Here is a 19209-nt window from a genome sequence, read left to right on the forward strand (position 1 = left end):
CGTGGACACCCCCAGGGAAGCACCCAGGAGACAAACAGTGGTCCCAAGTGGGACACATCACTGTCCTCCCTCCTCTGAGGCTCTTCCCTGTGGCCTTGCAGCCTCCAGCCTTCCAGGTGAGGCCAGGACTCCTGGGGCTCAGTGCTTCGCCTGAAACCTGCTCCTTCTCTCCGGAAGCATTTAGGATTTTCTCATTGGCACTGGGGCTGTGGAATTCCAGAAAAATGGCCACCCTGGTCCTTTCCATCTGCTGTGTTGGCTGTGCGCAGGGACCTTCGGGCCGGAAACCCAGCCCTCGGTTCTGGGAAACCCTCCTGGACAGTTCCCGCCCTCGATCTTTCTGGAACTGGAGCGTGCGGGCCTCTCGGGGCCCATATTCTCCACCTAGCTTCCTTTCCTTCTCGGAGAACCTGAAGTGACACTTCAGCGTCAACTCTGGGTCTTTCTATGGTTCCTAAGTTCGCTCTCATACTTTTAATTCTTGAGCTCCTTCCAAAACCTCTGAATATTCCCTTTGTGGCACCTGTTTCCATTGCACGGCCACTGTGAGGAGGTGCCCCAAACCAGCCACTTGGTTTGTCTCCCTTGCTCACCCAAGCTGTCTTTCCTCCTGAGTCCCAAGTAAGCCTCTGGCCTGGAGGGTCTGTGACCCCCTCGTGGGTGGGGATAGCCGCCAGGAAGCTCCGCAGCCACAACAGAGCCAAGAGCTTGGGTGGGACAGCCCCGACGTGAGTGTCTGTGGGTCCTTCTAGGCTGTCTGGCTCCACACAGCCACTCAGGCCTTCCCCATGCCGTGGGCCAAGCTGGGGTCTGCCGCTGGTATGTGGCACCACCCCCCCCCGCCAGGTTCCCAGATCCCAGCCCTCTCCTGCAGCATGGCAAGGCCACATGCCTGCTGAGTCTCTCTGGGACCACAGGCGCCCTTGTGCTGGTTGTGCTCTGCCTTTCAGTCTGCAATCATCCCTGAGGACGGGGTCCAGGTCGCGTGCCCAGTCACCCCGCTCCAAATGGTTTCCATAGCTATTTCTCTTACTTAGGTCTTGAGGCCTTTGTGAAATGATGAAGGAACCACTGACATTCAGCTTTACCTCTCAGCCTCTGCCACCCTCGGGCCGCCGCTGTCCCTGCACCTGGGCTCACGAGGACTCTCTGCCACATGGCCTCTGAACTCCCATGAGGGCTGGTTTGCCCGAGAAGCCCTGCAGTGCATCCTGGGGCTCGGGGCACCCTGGCCCGTGCTCCTCCCTGGGTCGGCCCAGCCAGGCTTCCCTTTGAAGCATCAGACGCTTGGGGTCCTTTGCCCTTGGGGTTCTGATGGTCCCGTCTTATCTTTGGTGGGAAATACTTGCAGGAAGTCCTCTATGATGCGGGTTTCGCCTTGAGAATTGGTGTCCTTTAGGCACTCAGCCCCACCAGCCACGGTGCCCTCCCTCCACCTTCCTGTTGCGGTCATGCCAGAGGGAATGAAAGGCCTGACGCATGCCACCCCATCCAGCCATCCCCAAAGGCTTTGAGGCTTGAAACAAGCCCCCAAAATGCCCTGCAGGTGTGCAGTGAGACAGGCCTCCAGCTAACACCAGCCCTGTACCAGCCAGCCTCATGGGGCCACAGGAACACTGGAGGGAGTCCCCTCGGGAGACGCAGTGGGGTCAGTTCCAGCTTTGCCTTCCCTAGTATGTGACAGCAGGCAACCTACAGAACCACTCTGTGCCTCCATTTCCCCATCTGTAAAATGGTCACAATGACAACATCTGCCTCTTGAGGCTGCCGAGGACCCGGTGAGTCCCCAGGGCTCAGAGCAGCCCCAGCACACAGTGCTGAGCTCTGGCTTCAGGAGAAGTTCAGGGCCTGGGTCCCAGAGGTGGGAGAGGCCTGAGTTCCTGCCCTCACCTGCATTCTAGCCTGAGGCCCCTTCCCTGAAGAATGGACAGCTGGACTGGACTGAATAGTAGCCCTCGGGATCCCTGGGTGGCGCAGTGGTTTAGCGCCTGCCTTTGGCCCAGGGCGCGATCCTGGAGACCCGGGATCGAATCCCATATCGGGCTCCTGGTGCATGGAGCCTGCTTCTCCCTCTGCCTGTGTCTCTGCCTCTCTCTCTCTCTCTGTGTGACTATCATAAATAAATTTAAAAAATTAAAAAAAAATAGTAGCCCTCAAATTCATGTGCCCATGAAACCTGTGAAGGTGACCTTATTTGGACAGGAATCTTCAGCTGTAATTAGACTAAGTTCACTCTCAATTGGGTGACCCTAAATCCAAAATGACTGTTGTCCTCATGAAAGAGACAGAAACACAGGGGAGATTGAGTGTCAGCAGACATAGGGGAGGCATACTCTCCCCTAGAGCCATCTGCAGGAACCCACCTGCCCACATCTTGCTTTCAGCCCCATGACCCTGAATTCAGACTCCTGGACACCACAGCTTGAAGAGTACATTTCTATTGTCTGAGCCACATTCAGACCCTGCTCAGGTCACTGCTGTCCTCAGAAGAAGCTGTCCTCAGAAGGCTAGGTGTGTGGAGGCCAGTGCCCCAGCCTTGTGCCCTCTGTGAGGATCAGAGGCATGGTCTTCAGAACCCCATTTTCTCTCCTCTCTCCACCCTGATCGTGTGTTCATGCACAGATCCACCACAGGGCAGTGGTGGATAAGCTCCAAAAGAAACAGGAGAGTTCTAGCCAGAGGACCAGGAAGAGGGTCCCAGGAGGGAGCAGATGTGGGGGAAATCCTGCAGAGGAGACATAGGAAAAGGACCCCACCTCTGTGTGTGGCCTGACATGGTCCTTGCTTAGTCCAAGGGGTATGTGTGTGGAACATGCCCAGAGAGGCAGAGTGGTGGCTCTGAGCAGGGCTGTGATAGAAACTGCTGCCCTGGCCCAATGATGCCTATGGGGGAATCCAGGTGGCATGGCCAATCCACACTCAAGGAGACATCCTGGGGGCCAAGCTCACTGCCCACACAGCTGTTGCCAATACAGGGCGCATGAGGGTGCAAGGCTCAGTCTGAATTAGTTCCTCTTGCTGCTATAACAAATTAATACAGACTAAGTGGCTGAAAACCATACACTTAAAATATATCAATATAAATGAATTAAAAGCAAAAATATAGAACAAGATATGACAAGCAAACAGTAATCAAAAGAAGGCTTGGGTGGCTATATCAGTATCAGATAAAGTAGACTTGAGAGCAAGGCAAATAGCCAAGAATAAAGGAGCATTTTACATAATGGTAATGATAGAAGGGTTGATTCATGAAGAAAACATAATAATCCTCAATGAGTATGCACCCTACAACAGAACTTCCAAACACATAAGGCAAAAAGTGATAGAACTGAAAGGAGAAATACAAAAATCCACAATTATACTAGAAGATGCTAACACTTATCTTCCAGGTTGAGACCAGACAGAAAATCAGTAAGGATATAAAGGACTTGAAAGCTATCAACCAACTTGATGTACATAACTGATGTTTATAGAACACCTCACACAGTGACAGAGGTCAAGTGGGGGCCCACTTCCTGGTTCATGGATGACTTTTCACTCTAACCTCATAGGGCAGAAGGGGCAAGGGAGCTCTCCGGGGTCCACTTTATAAGGCTTAAATCCTATTTGTGAGGATAGGACATGACATAAGTACCTCCCGAGGGCCTTGCCTAACACCTTCACATTGGGTTTCCAGGCTAATATGAATTTAAATTATATTAATTGAACAGGGTGGGGGGAACACAAATATTCAGTTCATAGCAACAATCAATGAAACCAACAGCCATGTCTTTGAAAAAAAAAAATCCATAAAATGAATAAACCTCCAGCTCAACTGACTAGGAAGAAAATGGAAGTCACAAATTACCAATGGAATTAGAAAGGACACATAGCTACAGAACCTACAGACATAAAAAGGACAAGATGGGAAACCTCAAGCACTTCTAGACACACAAGTTCAAGAAAGTAGAGGAAATGGACCAACTTCTTCAAAGATGCAAACTACTAAAATTCACACTAGAACAGATGACTAAATAGTCCTACATTGATTAAAGAAATTGAATCCATAGTTTAAGATCTAACAAAGAGGGACACTTGAGTGGCTCAGTTGGTTGAGCATCTGACTCTTAATTTCAGCTTGGGTCCTGACCTCAGGGTTGTGGGATCAAGCCTGAGTTGGGCTCCACATTCAGGGGAGGGGAGTTGCTTGAGAGTCTCTACCTCCCCCTCTGCCCCTCCCCCACAGCTTGCTCTCAAAAACAATTTTTTTTTCTAACAAAGAAAACTCCCAGACCAGGCGGATTCACTGGTGAACACAAACATCTCAGGAGAAAGTGACAGAAGAGAAGGAAGCACTCTCAGGGAACTGCACGGGGCCTGCACCAGTGTGCTCATAACCAAAGACACTACAAGAAAACTGCAGAAATGGTTCTCATGAACACAAACACAAAAATCCCCAGAGAATATAACCCAAGTTTAATCCAGCAACATAGAAATAAGATCCATCCTAAGCTAGCAAAGTTTGGCCAACACTGAAAATGGATCAATGTAATTCACAATATTAACAGACTGGAAGGAAAAAGCCACAGTCATGTATCTCAATAGATGCAGACAAAGCACTGGACAACATTTAATATCCATTGGTAATGAGAACTCTCAGCAAATACAGACTAGAGGAAAATTTCTTAATCTGATAAAAGGCAGCTGCAAAAATCAAAACAAACAAAACTTGAAAAACAAATCTAAGCTGATATCATATGTAAGACTGAGAGACTGCAGGTTTCTCCTTGAGACGAGGGACAAGACAGAGATGTCTTCTGTCCTCTGTGTCGCTCAGGAAGCCCCAGGAGGGCACTAAGGCAAGAAAAATAAAGTGTACAGACTGAACAAGTAGATACCAACTGCCTCTATTCTCAGACAACAGGATAATCTGTGTAAAAATTCCCACAGAATCTACAAAAAAAGGTCCAAGAATTACCAGTGAATTCAGCAAATTCATAGCTACAAAGCCAACCTAGAAAAATGTCATTTCTATAGCATTCTATTCTTTCTTTTTGTTGTTGTTGTTTTTTAAGATTTTACCTATTTATCTGACAGAGAGGGAGAGAGAGTGAGAGAGAGCACGAGCAGGGGGAGGGCTGGGGGTGGGGAGGGAGAAGCAGGCGCCCTGCTGAGCAGCGAGGACCCCGGGAGACACTTCCCTGAGGGAGCCACCCAGGCATCCGTGGCATTCTATTTCTATACAACGATGGATTTCTATAAAGTATTGGAATATAGTATTACTATGTAGTAATAGAAACTGAAATTAAATAACAGTCCTGTTTATAACAGAAACAGAAAATACTTATGTAGAAATCTAACAATACACACAGGTCTCCATGCCTCGCCTCAGACACAGAGGAAGCAGTAAAAGACCTACGGGTATGCGGGGCTGGGAGGAGGTGTCAGTTCTCCCCAGATTGATCTACTACTGATTTAACACAATCCCAGTCCAAATCCCAGTGGAAACTTGTAGATAGCCACAAGCTAACTCTAAAACTTATATGGAAAGACAGAGAAACCTGGAAAAGCCAAAGCAATTTTTTTAAAGATTTTATTTATTTATTCATGTGAGAAACACAGAGAGAAAGAGAGGCACAGAGACACAGGCAGACAGAGAAGCAGGCTCCATGCAGGGAGCCTGATGCAGGACCCAATCCCGGGACTCCAGGATCATGCCCTGGGCCGAAGGCAAGCATTCATCCACTGAGCCAACCAGGCGTCCCAACAATTTTGGAAAAAGAACAAAAATTGGAAGATTCACACGACCCGACTTCAAGACTTACTTTAAAGCGACCATGACGAAGGCAGGCTAGTGACTGTTTCCTGAAAGGTCGTGCACACCATCAATGGCAGAAGTGTCCAGAAACAGACACAAAACTTGGCCAAATGTGAGGATATTAATATGCAAAACGAGATTATCTCAGCCTATACCTCACACTTTGAACCAAAGTTAACGAAAAATGAGCCACAGGCTGAATGTAAACATGAAACTATAAAACTTTGGAGGCAAACATAAACTAAAAATCTCTTCAACCTATATTATGTAAAGAGTTCTCAAACTTGACACCATCATAATGATCTATTTAAAAAATTGACAAATTGGGCTTTATTCAAATTTCATTAATTCAAGATAATGAAAAGACAAGCCGGACTAGAAGCAAACACATACAAATCGTACACTCAGTAAGGATCGTGTGTGCAGGATACATAAAGAATTCCGAAGTCAAAAGTAAGGGTGCAAACAACCTGATGTTTTTAACTGGGCAAATATTTGAACAGCCTGCTCACAAAGGGGCTCTACTGATGGCACACGCACCCAGAAGGCACTCAGCATCATCGGTCGTGAGGGTGTGGACCGCCGCGCCCCCTTCACTCCTACTACACAACCCACAACCGCACACGAGCTGTTACCCAAACAAAAACAAAACCTATGTTCATAGAAAAACCTGCATGTGGATGCTTGTTGCAGCTTTATTCATAAATAAACACCAAATCCTGGAAGCTGAACCCTCTCTCACCAGGCAGGTGGACAAGCCAGTGACACGAGTCCACACCACGGGATGATGAGACAAGCACGCTATATGCAGCCACGTGGCTGGATCCCAGCTGCACATCCTGCTGACGCCCAAACTCCCTGCTGTAGGGCCCAGCCCTGGGCATCCTGAGAAGCCCAGAATGGCTGGAGCACGCTGGTGGGGTGGCCAGGGTGCCACACATGGGAAGCCCCAGGGAAATTTGGGCATGGCTCTGTGTCCTCATTATGATCGTAGCCACACCTACCGCCAATAGGAACAAATTTTAGCATGCACTAACTTAAAAATAAGTGTTAGAAAACGTACCCACGTTACTCTTGAACTCTAGTTAGGGTCGGGTGGTCAGCAGCCTGGCCCCTGACGGCCCAAGTCTCCAGCTCCTGCTAGCATGCTGACCTGTCCACACCAAACACTACGGCCCACCTTAAAAGTAGGAATAGAAACCCAGGACACTGCTATTTGTGACCTGCTATGTGTGTTCCCAAAAGCTGCCAACCCCACCTCTCTCCTGCCCTGCCACCCCGGGCCCAGAACCCTCGCCAACGTGCCGTCCATCCTGGCCTCCAGAGGGGCCATGGGTGCACAAGTAGTAACCAGCGACGAGGAAACACCAGGCCCTGCTCCAACCTCAGCGGGACCCGGGACCCCTATCGGCTCCAAATCTTGGTTCCTTCATCTTAAAATAGCAGACATTAGACCACAGGCCTTTTAAGTCTATGCCAGCTCTAAATTTTTATGAATTTATGAAGCCTGCCATAAACTTCTCATTTTTTCCAGTTTGTCTTTAAGAGATTGAAGATTGGAAATAAAAGCTGGATTTTCTTGTTATTGTGGCTTGATTTGTTTATTTTGCTGTTAGGGAATATTTTTAAACTTCAAAAAGAGTCTGATTCTGGAGTTTTAGAACCCCCACACCAGAAATGCAGTGAGAAGAACCCTCCCCATACAACCTAGCTTCCAATCCAAGGGAACTTCCAGAAACTTCTGTGGTCATAGGGAATCTGTTACAAGAAGTGGTGGAAGGAGACTTCAGTCTACAAGATGGAATTGGGGGGGGCATGGGACAGTCCCCTGCGCCAGGGCAAACTGATCTGCAGCTTCAGCCCATCCCAGAGGGTCGCTCCCCAAACACACACCCACTGGTCCAGTGACAGGCATGGGGCTGTGGCCCCGGGGTCAGGGCTTCAGCCGTGTGGGGACCACTGTGGCTCATCCACGTCCTGATGCCCCAGGGGAAACTCAGTCTGTGATGGAGGGTAGGACAGCTCCTGGGGACCCACAGAGGGGGTGTGCGGGGACACGCGTGGGGAGGACACATGTGGGGAAGGACGTGTGTGAGGACATGCGTGGGGGAGGACACGTCAGGGAGGATACGTATGGGGAGGATGCACGGGCAGGACATGAGGGGAGGACACGTGTGGAGGGACACACGTGGGGCAGTCCCTTGGGCTCCACTAGATGGGGTGCTCTGTGCACATACAACACATGCTTCTGTGTTTATAGTTGGGACACAGTTCAAAGATTCATGTTTAAGATTCTATTATCTCGATTTTGAACACGAAATAGAAGGAGAACAAGGCAGTCATCCTTCGCCCAGAGTAAAAGTCAAGCTGGCACAATGTTTTCCAGCTGCAGGCTCACTAGCACTGACAGAAAAATCCAACTTTAGGGGAAAAATTAATATTCGAGAATCTGCTTCCAAAAAAATGATAAATAATGAAGTATGGAAATAATTCCTCTTTGGAAACCATGATATTTCTAGAAGCTCCCCGTCACTAGAAGCCATGCTCTGCTCTAGACAGACAGACCAGCCGGGGCTCGAGGACGGGGCCTAGGCGCCCCCCCCCATACTGAATATTCATGGAGATTAAACACAAATATGAACTTCCTCATATTTTTTTTTAAAGGAAGTGATTTATAAGCTCCTGATGTTCATGAGAACAACCACCCCAGCAGGGGTGAAGGCCTTGGGGGGCTGTGGAAGCTCTGCAGGGCCATGGGGGTCCCTACAGGGCTGTGTGGGTGGTGGGTGATGGTGGGCAGATGAGAACCCCCAGACTCCAGGCACAGGCATCCCGGGCCCCTCCGACCAGCCCAATGTGTCCCATCTGTTCACACATCCGCCAGCACATAGTAGCACCCCATCCTGCCCTCTCCCTCCAGGTCATGCAGAGTGAGGACCTCTCAAGCTGAGGTGCCCTAGGGGCACTCCCCCCCACACACACACAGCCCACTCGCCAAACAGCTGAGACCCAGGAATTCACATAGACGGGGGAAGCTGCTGCCTGCTGCTGTCCAAGGATACATCCAGGTGGAAGCGGACGGGGAGTGGGCAGTCAGAAGCAGGAGGGCGCACCTGGGGGTTATCTCTGGCCTCCGTCCTCCCTGAGGGGTGCGGCACCCACGGGGGAGCACTTGGTGGACAGCAATCCCCGGAGATGTTTTTGTGGGGATGGTGCAGGGCAGTGGCTGGGGTGAGACAGGGCACCCATGAAAGGGGCCTACGGGCTCTGGGCAAGCTCACGTCACCAGCGTGAAAGGCGCCGATGAGCCACCATTCTGGGCCTGCAACACGTCTGCCCGACAGATGGGAGGATGCTCGCCAGGGGACAGAACTGCCCAGCAGATGGGGCTGGAGGCAAGGGCCTGGCGCAGGGGTCCCAGGAAGCCAGCAGGGGTGCGTGGGCCCGCCGCCCTGGGGCCACCCGGGGAGCACGGCTTCGGGGGCACTGGGTGCTCGCAGCCCCTCCTGGGCCAGGGCTCCGTGTGCAGCCCAGAGGGCTCCACCTGGCCACCCCGTCTTGCTTCAGCCTCCTGTGCCCCTTGCGAAGCCGATCACAGGACAGGGTCGGACAGGGCACAGCCCTCACGGCCGCCAGGGGCGGGAGAGCCCGTCTCGGGAGAAGCCTGACCCAGAGCCCTGATGCCCTGTGTGCAACACCTGGGCCCATGGACACAACTGCCAACCCTGGGATGCTCAGAGCGCAATTCTCTGTCATTAAGTTAAAAACAAAACGTGCTTAATGTTTATTAGGTTCTTCCACCGATGAGTACAGCAGAGACTGCAGAATGACTGACACTCGGATCTGAGGTGCACGGAGAAAGGTCAGCATCGTTCCCTACATCCCACCTGCTAGGCCTCGTGCTGCGCCAGGGCCATCCTGCAGCATGTCCCTTGAGGACCCGTGGTAGGGACAGACGGCCACACCGCACGACGTGACAGGTGTGTGATCGCGGGGCGGGGGGGGGGGTGCTTACCTCCAGCAGCAGCCGTCCCTCCAGCACCGCGGACCCTCCGCTCAGACCATCTTCTGGGGATTGGGCACTGGCTGCTGGCGGCCGCGGGCACTTCTGCACAGCTGTTAGACAAGAAGGGAGCAAGGCTGTCAGCACCCTTCTGGGCTCCACACCTGCCTGCCCTCCCAAGTCTTCCCTGGTCTTGGCTGCCCACCCTAGTGGACAGAGCCTTGTCTCCTAGCTGACTGGGGTGCACCAGGACAGCCAGGGCAGCCAGCTGGGAGACCAGGGTGGTGTTCAGGAGAGCAGGCCACCTACCCTGGGCCTGACCCCCTGAAGCCCTACCTCAGGAGCCCTCTCCCCAGGATCCTCAGACCCCTCCCTGAGACCCAAGCTCCAGCAGATGCCCTGACTTGGCACTGCTGGTTGACACAACTCTGACCACCCTCCAGGGTCCCACGTGACCTCCTCACACCCCCAGCCCCCCCGCCCCCCGCAGACCCCAGCTGTGGAGCAGTCCCCACGGACTGGAAAGGAAGTCCCAGGAAGGCCTGCCTGCGTGGTTCAGGTGTCCCCAATCCCCGGCCCCCATGTGGCTTCATCTCCATTTTTGGGGTGAAGACCCCAGACATACAGACATGCAGGTCACACAACGATGTCATGCACATCCCAGCAGAGCACAGGGAGTTGCGGAGGGTCCCCTGGGGCAAGGCAAGGGCCCTGGAGCCACCGCAGGGCATGGGCAGGGTGGGCAGAGCCTCCCAGGGCACATCGGAGTCAAGGGGCTCCACACGAGGCAGATGGAACCCTTGCGTGTGTTCTGCTCTTGAGAGAAAACCCGGCCAGGTCGCTCTCCCTCTTTTTCTCTTTCAGAACCAACAAGCTATGCTGAGCTTCTCTAGGACATGTGGGTCTGGGGTGCTTGTGCTGTTGGGGCCGCCCAGACGTCACCCACCCTCACCCCACAGCAGCTGCACCATGCCGCTGGCGCACCCTGCCCCCCGCAGAGGGTCCTGTCGTGGCAGGTGAGCCCAGTGTCCACAGGGACAAAGCGTCAGAGGCAGGGGGGTGGCCCTCGGGAGAGCCCCACAGGTGGCGGCACATCGTGGCCTGTGGTCTCTGGCCACCCATCCTGCCGTCTGTCAGAGGGCTTTGCATTATCAACTGCCTGTCCGCAGCCAATAAGCACTGGACGCTCCCTTCTCTGCACTAAATGTTTCCAGAAATGAGCCCAGAAGGCAGGTGTGTCCAGGGAGCAGGAGCAGCCAGGCCTGGCGCTGCCGGGGCTGAGGTGCAGGGGCAGGTGGGGCTATAGGCCGCCTCCTCTCCTCCTCACAGAAATCTCACCAGCAGCCAAGCTGGGTCTTCAGGGCTGCGAAGCCCTGAGCTTTGAGCCATGACGATTGGAGGTGCATTGTTCTACCCTCCCCCTGACAGCCACCCTGTCCACTCAGTGCTCCGTCTGGAAGCCCGAAGCTCTGACCCCAGCGCCCAGGAGAAGCCCCCCGAGGGAATGCCAGGGGCTGACCCCATGACCCCAAAGGCCAAGAAAGATACAGGAGGGATAACCGAGGGAGTGCACGAGCCTTCGTCCCATCCCTCCCCACCCCACCCCTAGATGACATCACAAGGGCCCCAGAGGGTCCTGTCCTGTTGCCACACCAGGGAGGCCACAGCTCCCCACAGTGCAGGGCTCACGGCCACGGGGGACAGAGCTGGGGCTCGGTGAGGGCCAGGACCCCACCTTGGTGCCCCCTGGGCCCCCTGTCCACACACGCAAACCATCAAGCCTCCCTCAGAGCAAACGGCACTGCAGGGGTCACTTCCTCCCTCACCCCGGCTCCAACAGCTCCTTACCCCCAGCCTCAGGGCAGGGGGACCATCCCGCCTGCCTGTTCTTGGTCCCCACAGCCCCCGTGGGGGTAGGACAACGCCCACAGGTGTGAGCCAGGGTGGGGGGATCCCGGTGCAGTGACATCACCGTGCTGTGGGATGCGTGCCCCCGCAACTGATGGGCCAGGCCGCACCCACACCCCCCAGAGGCAGAGTGCGGGGCACCCCCAATGTGTCTCCCTTCCCCACCGCGTCTCTGGCTCTGCACCCCAGCATGGCCTGTCCCCCCAGCTGGGCACCCCCACTTCCCCTCCTCCGCAGCCACATCCCGGCGGGGCACGCCCGGCGGGGCCTCCTCTGGGCTCCTGTCACGCGATGGGGCCGTCAGCGCCGCAGTGACAGCCACCTGGATCCCGGCCAGGGCCTCGCGTGCGAGCAGAGCCGCCAACGCGCCCCACCCCCAGGCCTGTGGCAAGACAGAAAGAAACCAAGCAAATGCAGGAGCCGGGGGCGGGGGCCAGCTTTCCCGGAAATCCATGTGAGCTCACAGCACCACACTTCCCAGGTCCCCGAACTCAGGCGCCCGCAGGGAACTGAAACCAGGCAGGACTCCAGTGGGGGTGGGGTCTCACAGGTCCCGCCACTGCCCTCATCAGGGGGTGCCCAGGCCACAGCAGGGCCGCCTGGGGGGTGGGCAGCATCAGCTTCTCCACCTCGGCACTTCTCCCCAGGACCTGAGCTGGGCCTGGGAGGGGGCTGGGGCTGTGTCCAGGGGCTGCTAGTGCCCAGGAGCGTCTGTGGACAGACCCCAGCCCCACTGCTGGGGGGTCATGCTCTCCAGACCCAGTCTCCTCCACCAAGGGACATGCCACCCCTAAGTCCCCATCGCCCCCTCATCTGCACCTGACGGCCCACCATGAGGGGTCAGGGAGAGGGGCTTTTGGGGATGTGGAGGGGTGAGGGTGGAAGTGTGCCATGCCCCCCAAGGCCGGGCTTGTTGAGGAGGCCGTGAGGAGGGAAGCACCAGGGTCCAGCTAGCAGTCGAGAGGCCCACCGATGCCCAAGGGCCCACCATTCTCGCCCGCCGCTGGCACTGTCCTGCCCAGGAAGGAGGCCAGGCTGCCATGCCAGCAACTGCCATGACCATGTCCCATCGCCCCTTGCTGCTCCCCTTGCCCGCCTGGACGTAAGGGGCAGCTGGGGACGGGCCAGAGGCCAGCATTCCACACAGTCTATCAGACAGAGCTCAGGGCTACTGAGCAGGCCAGAGACATGGGCCAGGCTGCCCACTCCCAGAAATCCTGACGTGAGCCCCACAGCTCTGCTCCAAGCGCCTTCACCGCCCTGAGCCGCCCCATGGCCCTGGAGCACCAGCCACACCGACTCTTGCTGCCTAAGCCGCCCCCCAGCTGGTGGCAGACTCACCGGGGCTTGTCTCTTCAGCCATTTCTTACATTTCTGAGATGGTTCAGACCCTCAGAAAGAGTTTGAAAAATCATGGAGACAGTGGCCACCTGTGTAGACACACAGATGGGGTGTGGAGTGCTCAGAGACAGACAGGCCTCTTCCCCCTGAGGCTTGGACGGGGGCTGCCTGCACCCTGCCAGCCCCACCCAGCACCCCACCTCCTTGCTAAGGGACCTCTATTTCCATCACACGTGGGACGTTCTGGGCAAGGTGTTCCCAGGGCCCACTGCCCCCTGCAGTGGCTGCTTAGTTGTATGGCTGGTCTGGCTAGTGAGAGATCCCAAGGGTTCATAGTGGAGAAGAAGCTGGAAGACTCTCCTGTGTCTGCCTCTGGATGGTGCTGTGATGCTGAGAAGGTGGCAACCACTTTGTTCCCAGCTTGGGTGAAGCCAATGCCTTGGCAGGTAAGACAGGTGAGCCAGGATCGGTGGCTCCAGGATGTAGGATGCAGTGAAGGTGAGATGCATGAAGTCGTCTAGGGGTTGCAGTGGGACCCCTGCCACCCAGGGTGATTGGGACAAAAGCCAGGGGCCCCCTGGCGGCTGGACTGAAACTCCAATCCTGACCATATGCAGGTCCTGCAGTGGACAGACCCAGGTCCGAAGACCAGCTGAACGGAACAGGTGCCTAGTAAAGCCTGGCACTATCTCAGCGTCAAGCGAAGGGCCCTGAGGCTTGGGCCTGTATGCCAGCTCTCACACTCGGGGTTACACCCACGGTACGTCCTGTCTGGTCATCTCCTCCAGCCCTGACCCAGGCCTTCCTGGGTCAGAGCCAGCCTCCAGACCCACCTGCATAGGTACCGATGGAGGCAGGTGGCGGGACCACAGCTCTGCCCTGCTCTCCCCTGAGTCATGCCCAGAGGTGAGGGGTAGAGGGAATCAGGTGAGCTTAAAGCACCCCAGGACCCGCAAGGAGCAGGCATGCCTTCCCGGCTCTGGCCACTTCTCATCGGAAGCTAACTTCCGTCCCAGAGCTCCAAGGAGGCATCTCAGCGGAGGAGAGAGCAGCACCTAGATCAGAGGTCCCAGGAGCCTCAGCTCCCCTATACGACACTCGCCGTGCTGCGTGCTCCCTCTGGGCCTATGGCCTGGGGCCAGTGCACCGTCCTGGACGCTGACGGGTGCAGGATGGGGGAGGCCCACCATGAGGGAGGACTGGCTGCTTTAGCTTGGTTCCACCCACCGCCAGGCCCCCTACTGGGGGGTGCACACGAGGGGCTGGGCCCACGTGTGTCCAGGAGTGGACAGGTGCCCAGGGAGCCCTGCTCACCTTTCACAGCACCCAGGCTCTCCAACCAGACCCAGGCCCTGGCAGAGAGGGCCAGAGGAGGGCACATGCTTCCAGGAGGGGGCGCGGTGCTAAGTGTGGGGCTGCAGCTCGTGCGAGGGCACCAGCTCTGGCCCAACAGGGTCTGGGACCACTTTCTACATCCAGTTAATGGACCATCACCTCACAGCGTTCAAACTTTCAACCATCCCTCCCTCTACTTTTCAAGGACTAAACGTGTAACTTCTTGTTTTGCCTTTGGCAGAGGAAAAGGAAGCATCCATGCTGGAAGAAAGGAGTATGCGGTGACTCTCAAGGGCCTCGGGCTATTCTCAGAGGAAAAGTCCTGGCCCTCCGTTAGGTCCTAACAGGCATCCTCTGCGCCCGGATGCAGAGAACAAGTTCGTTCACTTCACTCCCTAAGAGGCTTGTGGTTTTGGGGACTGTGGTGCAGGTCAGCCTGGCTCCCGTGTGGGCAGTGGTAAGAGCAAAGTGGAAGGCCGCTCTGGGGCTCTCCGTGTGGGAGGCTGCTGACAAGCACAGCCTCATCGAGACATCAAAGGAGGTGAGGTCCTGAGAGACAGGTGGGGAGCACCCAGGTGGGCAGCTGGCTTGAGGCAGGAGGACAGACTGCAGATGCGGGGTACAGGGTGGCTCTGGAAAGGCACTGGCAGCTGAGTACAGTAGGCTGTGTGCCAAGCAGGTGAGTCCAGCACATGTGGGGAAGGGCCCCTGGACAGGGTGGGTGTCTGGGGAGAGGCCAGGACGACGTGGGGGCTGGAAAATCCCCAGCCATCTCAGAAAACAGGCAGCACCAGGTAAGAGGGAGTAGAGTGCCAGTCAGGCTGGTCCTGTGGGTGGGAGTGGGGGTGGGGGTGGGGGTGGGCCCACCCCCCTTCATGGGGCATCCACGGAGGCCCATCAGTCCTACACCCTCAGAGCGAGGGCAGGCTGGCCCCGTTTCTGGAGGGCAGGCCTCTTAGGCCTGAGAGGAGAGCAGACAAGACTCTCCTCTGCAGCTCTGCAGGGGCCTCACCTGCCCAGACAAGGGGCACCCACCCGTGACCTGCTCGACTCTGCAGACACATGGGGGCTTCTGGATGGAGGCTCACAGGGATACTCTGTTGCACCAGGACTGAGGGCATGGCCAGAGGAGACCACCAAACAGGCAGCACAGGGTCGAGGTGAGCGGCAAGTCTGCCAGCCTCCCCTTCCTGGTCCACTGTCTGAGCCGGGACGTGTCTCCATACAAAAGAGGGGGAGCACCCGGCCACACCCCAATGGCCCTTCCAGGCAGCGCCCTCTCCTGTGAATCACAAAATGATTCCATGATTACAGACAGGAACCAATTTTTACCTCTCTAATCCTTGGGTCACAACAACCAACCAGGTGGGCCCAACAGGTGAGACCAGAGGCCTGGGGGAGCGGATGCAGGAGGAGTAACGAGGGGTGTGTGTAAACTAGCAGCCCCCTGCGTGGGTGTGTATGCTCTGTGCTGGGGCCTGGGCAATAAGGGTGAGTCTGAGGAAAGGCAGGAGAAGCAGAGTACTTTACGTAGGTTGCTTCTGACATGTGGCGTGGGTGCGTTTAACAGCAGAAGATGCCCGTGCCCTGCACGTGGGGGAGAGCCAACAGCCCGGCCAAGAGTCCCCGCACGTGTGCTGTGGCAAGTATGTGTCCTTCCAGGACATTTGCAATGGGGAGAAAGGGTTAAAGAGTATCGAGAGTATAAATGAACATGCTCGTTTCTCGCAAGCACTGCATTTAGAAAATGCGAACACAGTTGGAGATGTCTATACTGCATCAAGTTGTTGGTTTTCTATAAACATTTTCCACACTTTCCACACCTTCCAAAATGTACCAGCAAGCTTTAGAGACTTCACACTTTAATACCACTCAGAAAGCACCACAAAAAAACGCATCTCCTGGGGGCCAGGGATGATGGAGAGGCTGTGGGCACCCCATCCACTTGTTCTGGTCAGAAGAACACATTTCCAACCACTTTCTGGGGGTGCTCTGTGTAACCTGGGTCACACATTCCACAGAGAAAACACACTCTTCCCTTAAGTTCCCAGAGCAAGATGCAACCAAAAATAGCTCCTTGGGAAGAAAAAGAAAAAGGCACATTACACGTTGCAGATCCATATTCTCTTCATGGTGTGAAACATCTGGAATAAGCCAGCTAGTTGAGCATTTTTGTTAAGTTTCAACACATCAGAAGGGAAGTCTCAGCCAGGGTTCAAGAAACATTTTGTGAAACAGAACAAAAGAAAACCCAAAAAGGATGCTGGTGCTTTTAGAAAGTCAAATAATTATTCTATGAATAACCACCTGCCTGGCATGCATGAGAAGCAGCAGCTTACACGACTCATGGCACTTACAGCCCCGGATTCAGGGAGCCCTGGTTAGCGATCGGCAGTTCGCGCCTCGGGGGCACGCCCGGTGGCGTCTTCGCCAGCAGTCCCAGGGCTGTACCTACAGGCCCAGTGTCCCGAGGTTTGGAGGAGCGACGCTGCCAGAGAACGTCTGATTCATGTATAAAGAATGAATTTATAATAAATTTATGAAGAAGCCTCCAGTTACATAACCTCGAACTTGCAAATAACCCAACTTGAGGTTGGCGTGTGAGTCATCCTCACACGTCACCGTGGAGCGAGCGCTTCCTATCAGCCCTGCGTCATTCTCCGTCAATGCTGCACACTGAATGGAGGTGGAGGCCTGAGTGCCCGAGGCCGGCCCGGTGCGCAGCGGCCTCTGTGGGACGCGGTCCTTCACTCGCTCGCACAGGCACCCTTTCCTGCAGTGGCTACCAGGCCAGCCTGTCCCGGGGGTGCACTCCTGGGGAGGCTCTGCCAGCAGCTTGGGGGAGGCGTGATGGGAGGAGCGTGGCTGAGGAGGCCGGCTCGGTGACACCGAGTGACCACCTGGAGAAGCTGAGAGATGGGGGAGGTGAGGCGGGTGGCAAGGAAATGAGCCCAGCAGGGCTATCAGAGAGGCATTCCCCAAATGAGACACGGGGAGACACCCCTTGCTCAAGGGCGCCCCATCCTGTGTGTGATGTCCCCACCCACCTGCTGCCCCCCGGCGCAGCCCAGACCCCGTCTGCAGGAAGTGCTAGCTGTCCTCTCTCCACTGAAGGTGCTCGAAGATGCCAAGTGCTCCTAAGAGGTGTAGATGTGACCTGCCTGACCAACAGCATGTGCCACGCTCACCCGGACACACGCCCGCCCACCATTGCCCCTGGCTCCTCTAAGGACTTGCTCCTGCACCTGCTCCAGAGTCACTGTGACTCACACCTCAGAGCAGCTTTTCAGGTTTTCAGTTTTCTTTCTCCCTCCTTTTGGTCATGTGTTTATGTTTTATCTTGAGACAACATCCAACTTACGGAAAAGCTCTAAGGTTAGCACAAAGTGCAGAACTCCACTTTTCTCGGAGATTTCACCAACAGTCCCACAAACACCCTTTCAGCCAGGGCTTGAGTCCTGGGGGTCTATCTGCTCAGTGTCCTTGGTCCTCTCTGACTTCTATGCCCTTGACCCTGGAGATCATTGCCAGTTCCTTTGCAAACTGCCCCTCAGTTTGGGTCTGTCTGGTCCCCTGTGGTTAGACCAAGGTCTACCCCCCTCAGTGGAACATCACCCAAGACAAGATGTGTTCTTCTCTGTCCTGTTGAAAAGCATGTGACACCCGCATACCCCACTATCGATGGGGTCGGATTTGGTCATCTGGGACAGGAGGTTTCTCCATTATAAGTTTTTCCCTTAGGCATGAATGTGTAGTTTGTTGGGAGACAGTTCAAGACTACAAAAATCCCACTTCTGACCCCACTATCACCGACGGATTTTAGCCTGGACATTTCCTGCCTGAGCTATTACTGCAATGGTTAGAGACCACTGACTTTATAACTCACCTCTGTCTCCAGGCCCTACCTGTCTATATCAGCAGTCTCCTCCTGTCTATATCAGCAGTCTGCTCCAAGGAGAGCTACCTCTTATCATTCTTTCATGCCTTCATCCAGATCAGTGTGGGCTTATGGAATCCTATTTTATTCACTGGGTTATGGTCTATTACTACTCCTTTTCAATTATTTTTAAATATTTTATTTATTTGAGTGAGTGCAAGAGAAAGAGAGCATGAGCAGGAGTAGGGGGGAGAGGTGGAGAGGAGAAGCAGGCACCCTGCTGAGCAGAGAGACTGATGCGGGACCCTGGGATCATGACCTAAGCCAAAGGTGGACACATAACCGACTGAGCCATCAAGGTGCCCTATCCTTTTTCATTTTAATGCTGAAATGGTCCAGGCATGGCCAGTGGGAGCCCCTTTGGGATGGCTGTGTCCTGTGACATGTCTCCTATCTTTCTGAGCACTGCCTCACTTTCTGGCTCAAGATGCTCCAAGCTGACCTGTACTTTACCTGCTCCAACTCTGGAAGGAGGCCTGAACTCCTTTTGACAGTGACTGGCATCTAGAAACCAAGATCTGAATGTGACCTATGCTCACTCACATCCACCTCAGACCTTGCCAATGGGCAGAGCACACACATGTACACATATTTATGTCTATAACTATTTTTATATTTTGAAAACCATAAGCTCACTCCAGTACCTTCAATTCCAATTGAAGGATTCAGCACAGAGCGGAATGACTTTTCCTTTAATATTGAGTAGAAATTGCTTTAAAAACCATCTGGGCCTACATTTTAACTACCAATTCACTTTTTTTAATAAAGATTTTTATTTGTTTATTTTGATAGAGAGAGAGACAAGAGCACAAGCAGAGGGAGGGGCAGAGGCAAAGGCAAAGGGAGAATTAGACTTCTTGCTCAGGATCCCCATACAGGGCTCCATCC

At 54.6% G+C, this 19209-nt stretch overlaps 1 protein-coding gene and 1 long non-coding RNA gene across 2 annotated transcripts in view; one reads left to right on the forward strand and one right to left on the reverse strand.

Annotated features, from left to right (window-relative positions):
- The window catches only part of AHRR (aryl hydrocarbon receptor repressor), a 78080-nt gene that overhangs the window by 33044 nt on the left and 25827 nt on the right, over positions 1-19209 (reverse strand). Inside the window, exon 4 of the mRNA XM_077879687.1 lies at positions 9813-9913. Coding sequence (XP_077735813.1) covers positions 9813-9913 — 101 coding nt within the window. The remainder of the gene's footprint in view (positions 1-9812; positions 9914-19209) is intronic.
- On the forward strand, positions 11482-15356 carry LOC144302199 (uncharacterized). Its single transcript, XR_013369046.1, has 3 exons — positions 11482-12162; positions 13667-13809; positions 14626-15356. It is a non-coding gene; the product is annotated as an uncharacterized LOC144302199 (long non-coding RNA).

The sequence above is a fragment of the Canis aureus genome, chromosome 31 (assembly GCF_053574225.1).
Source record: "Canis aureus isolate CA01 chromosome 31, VMU_Caureus_v.1.0, whole genome shotgun sequence".
Lineage (NCBI taxonomy): Eukaryota > Metazoa > Chordata > Mammalia > Carnivora > Canidae > Canis > Canis aureus.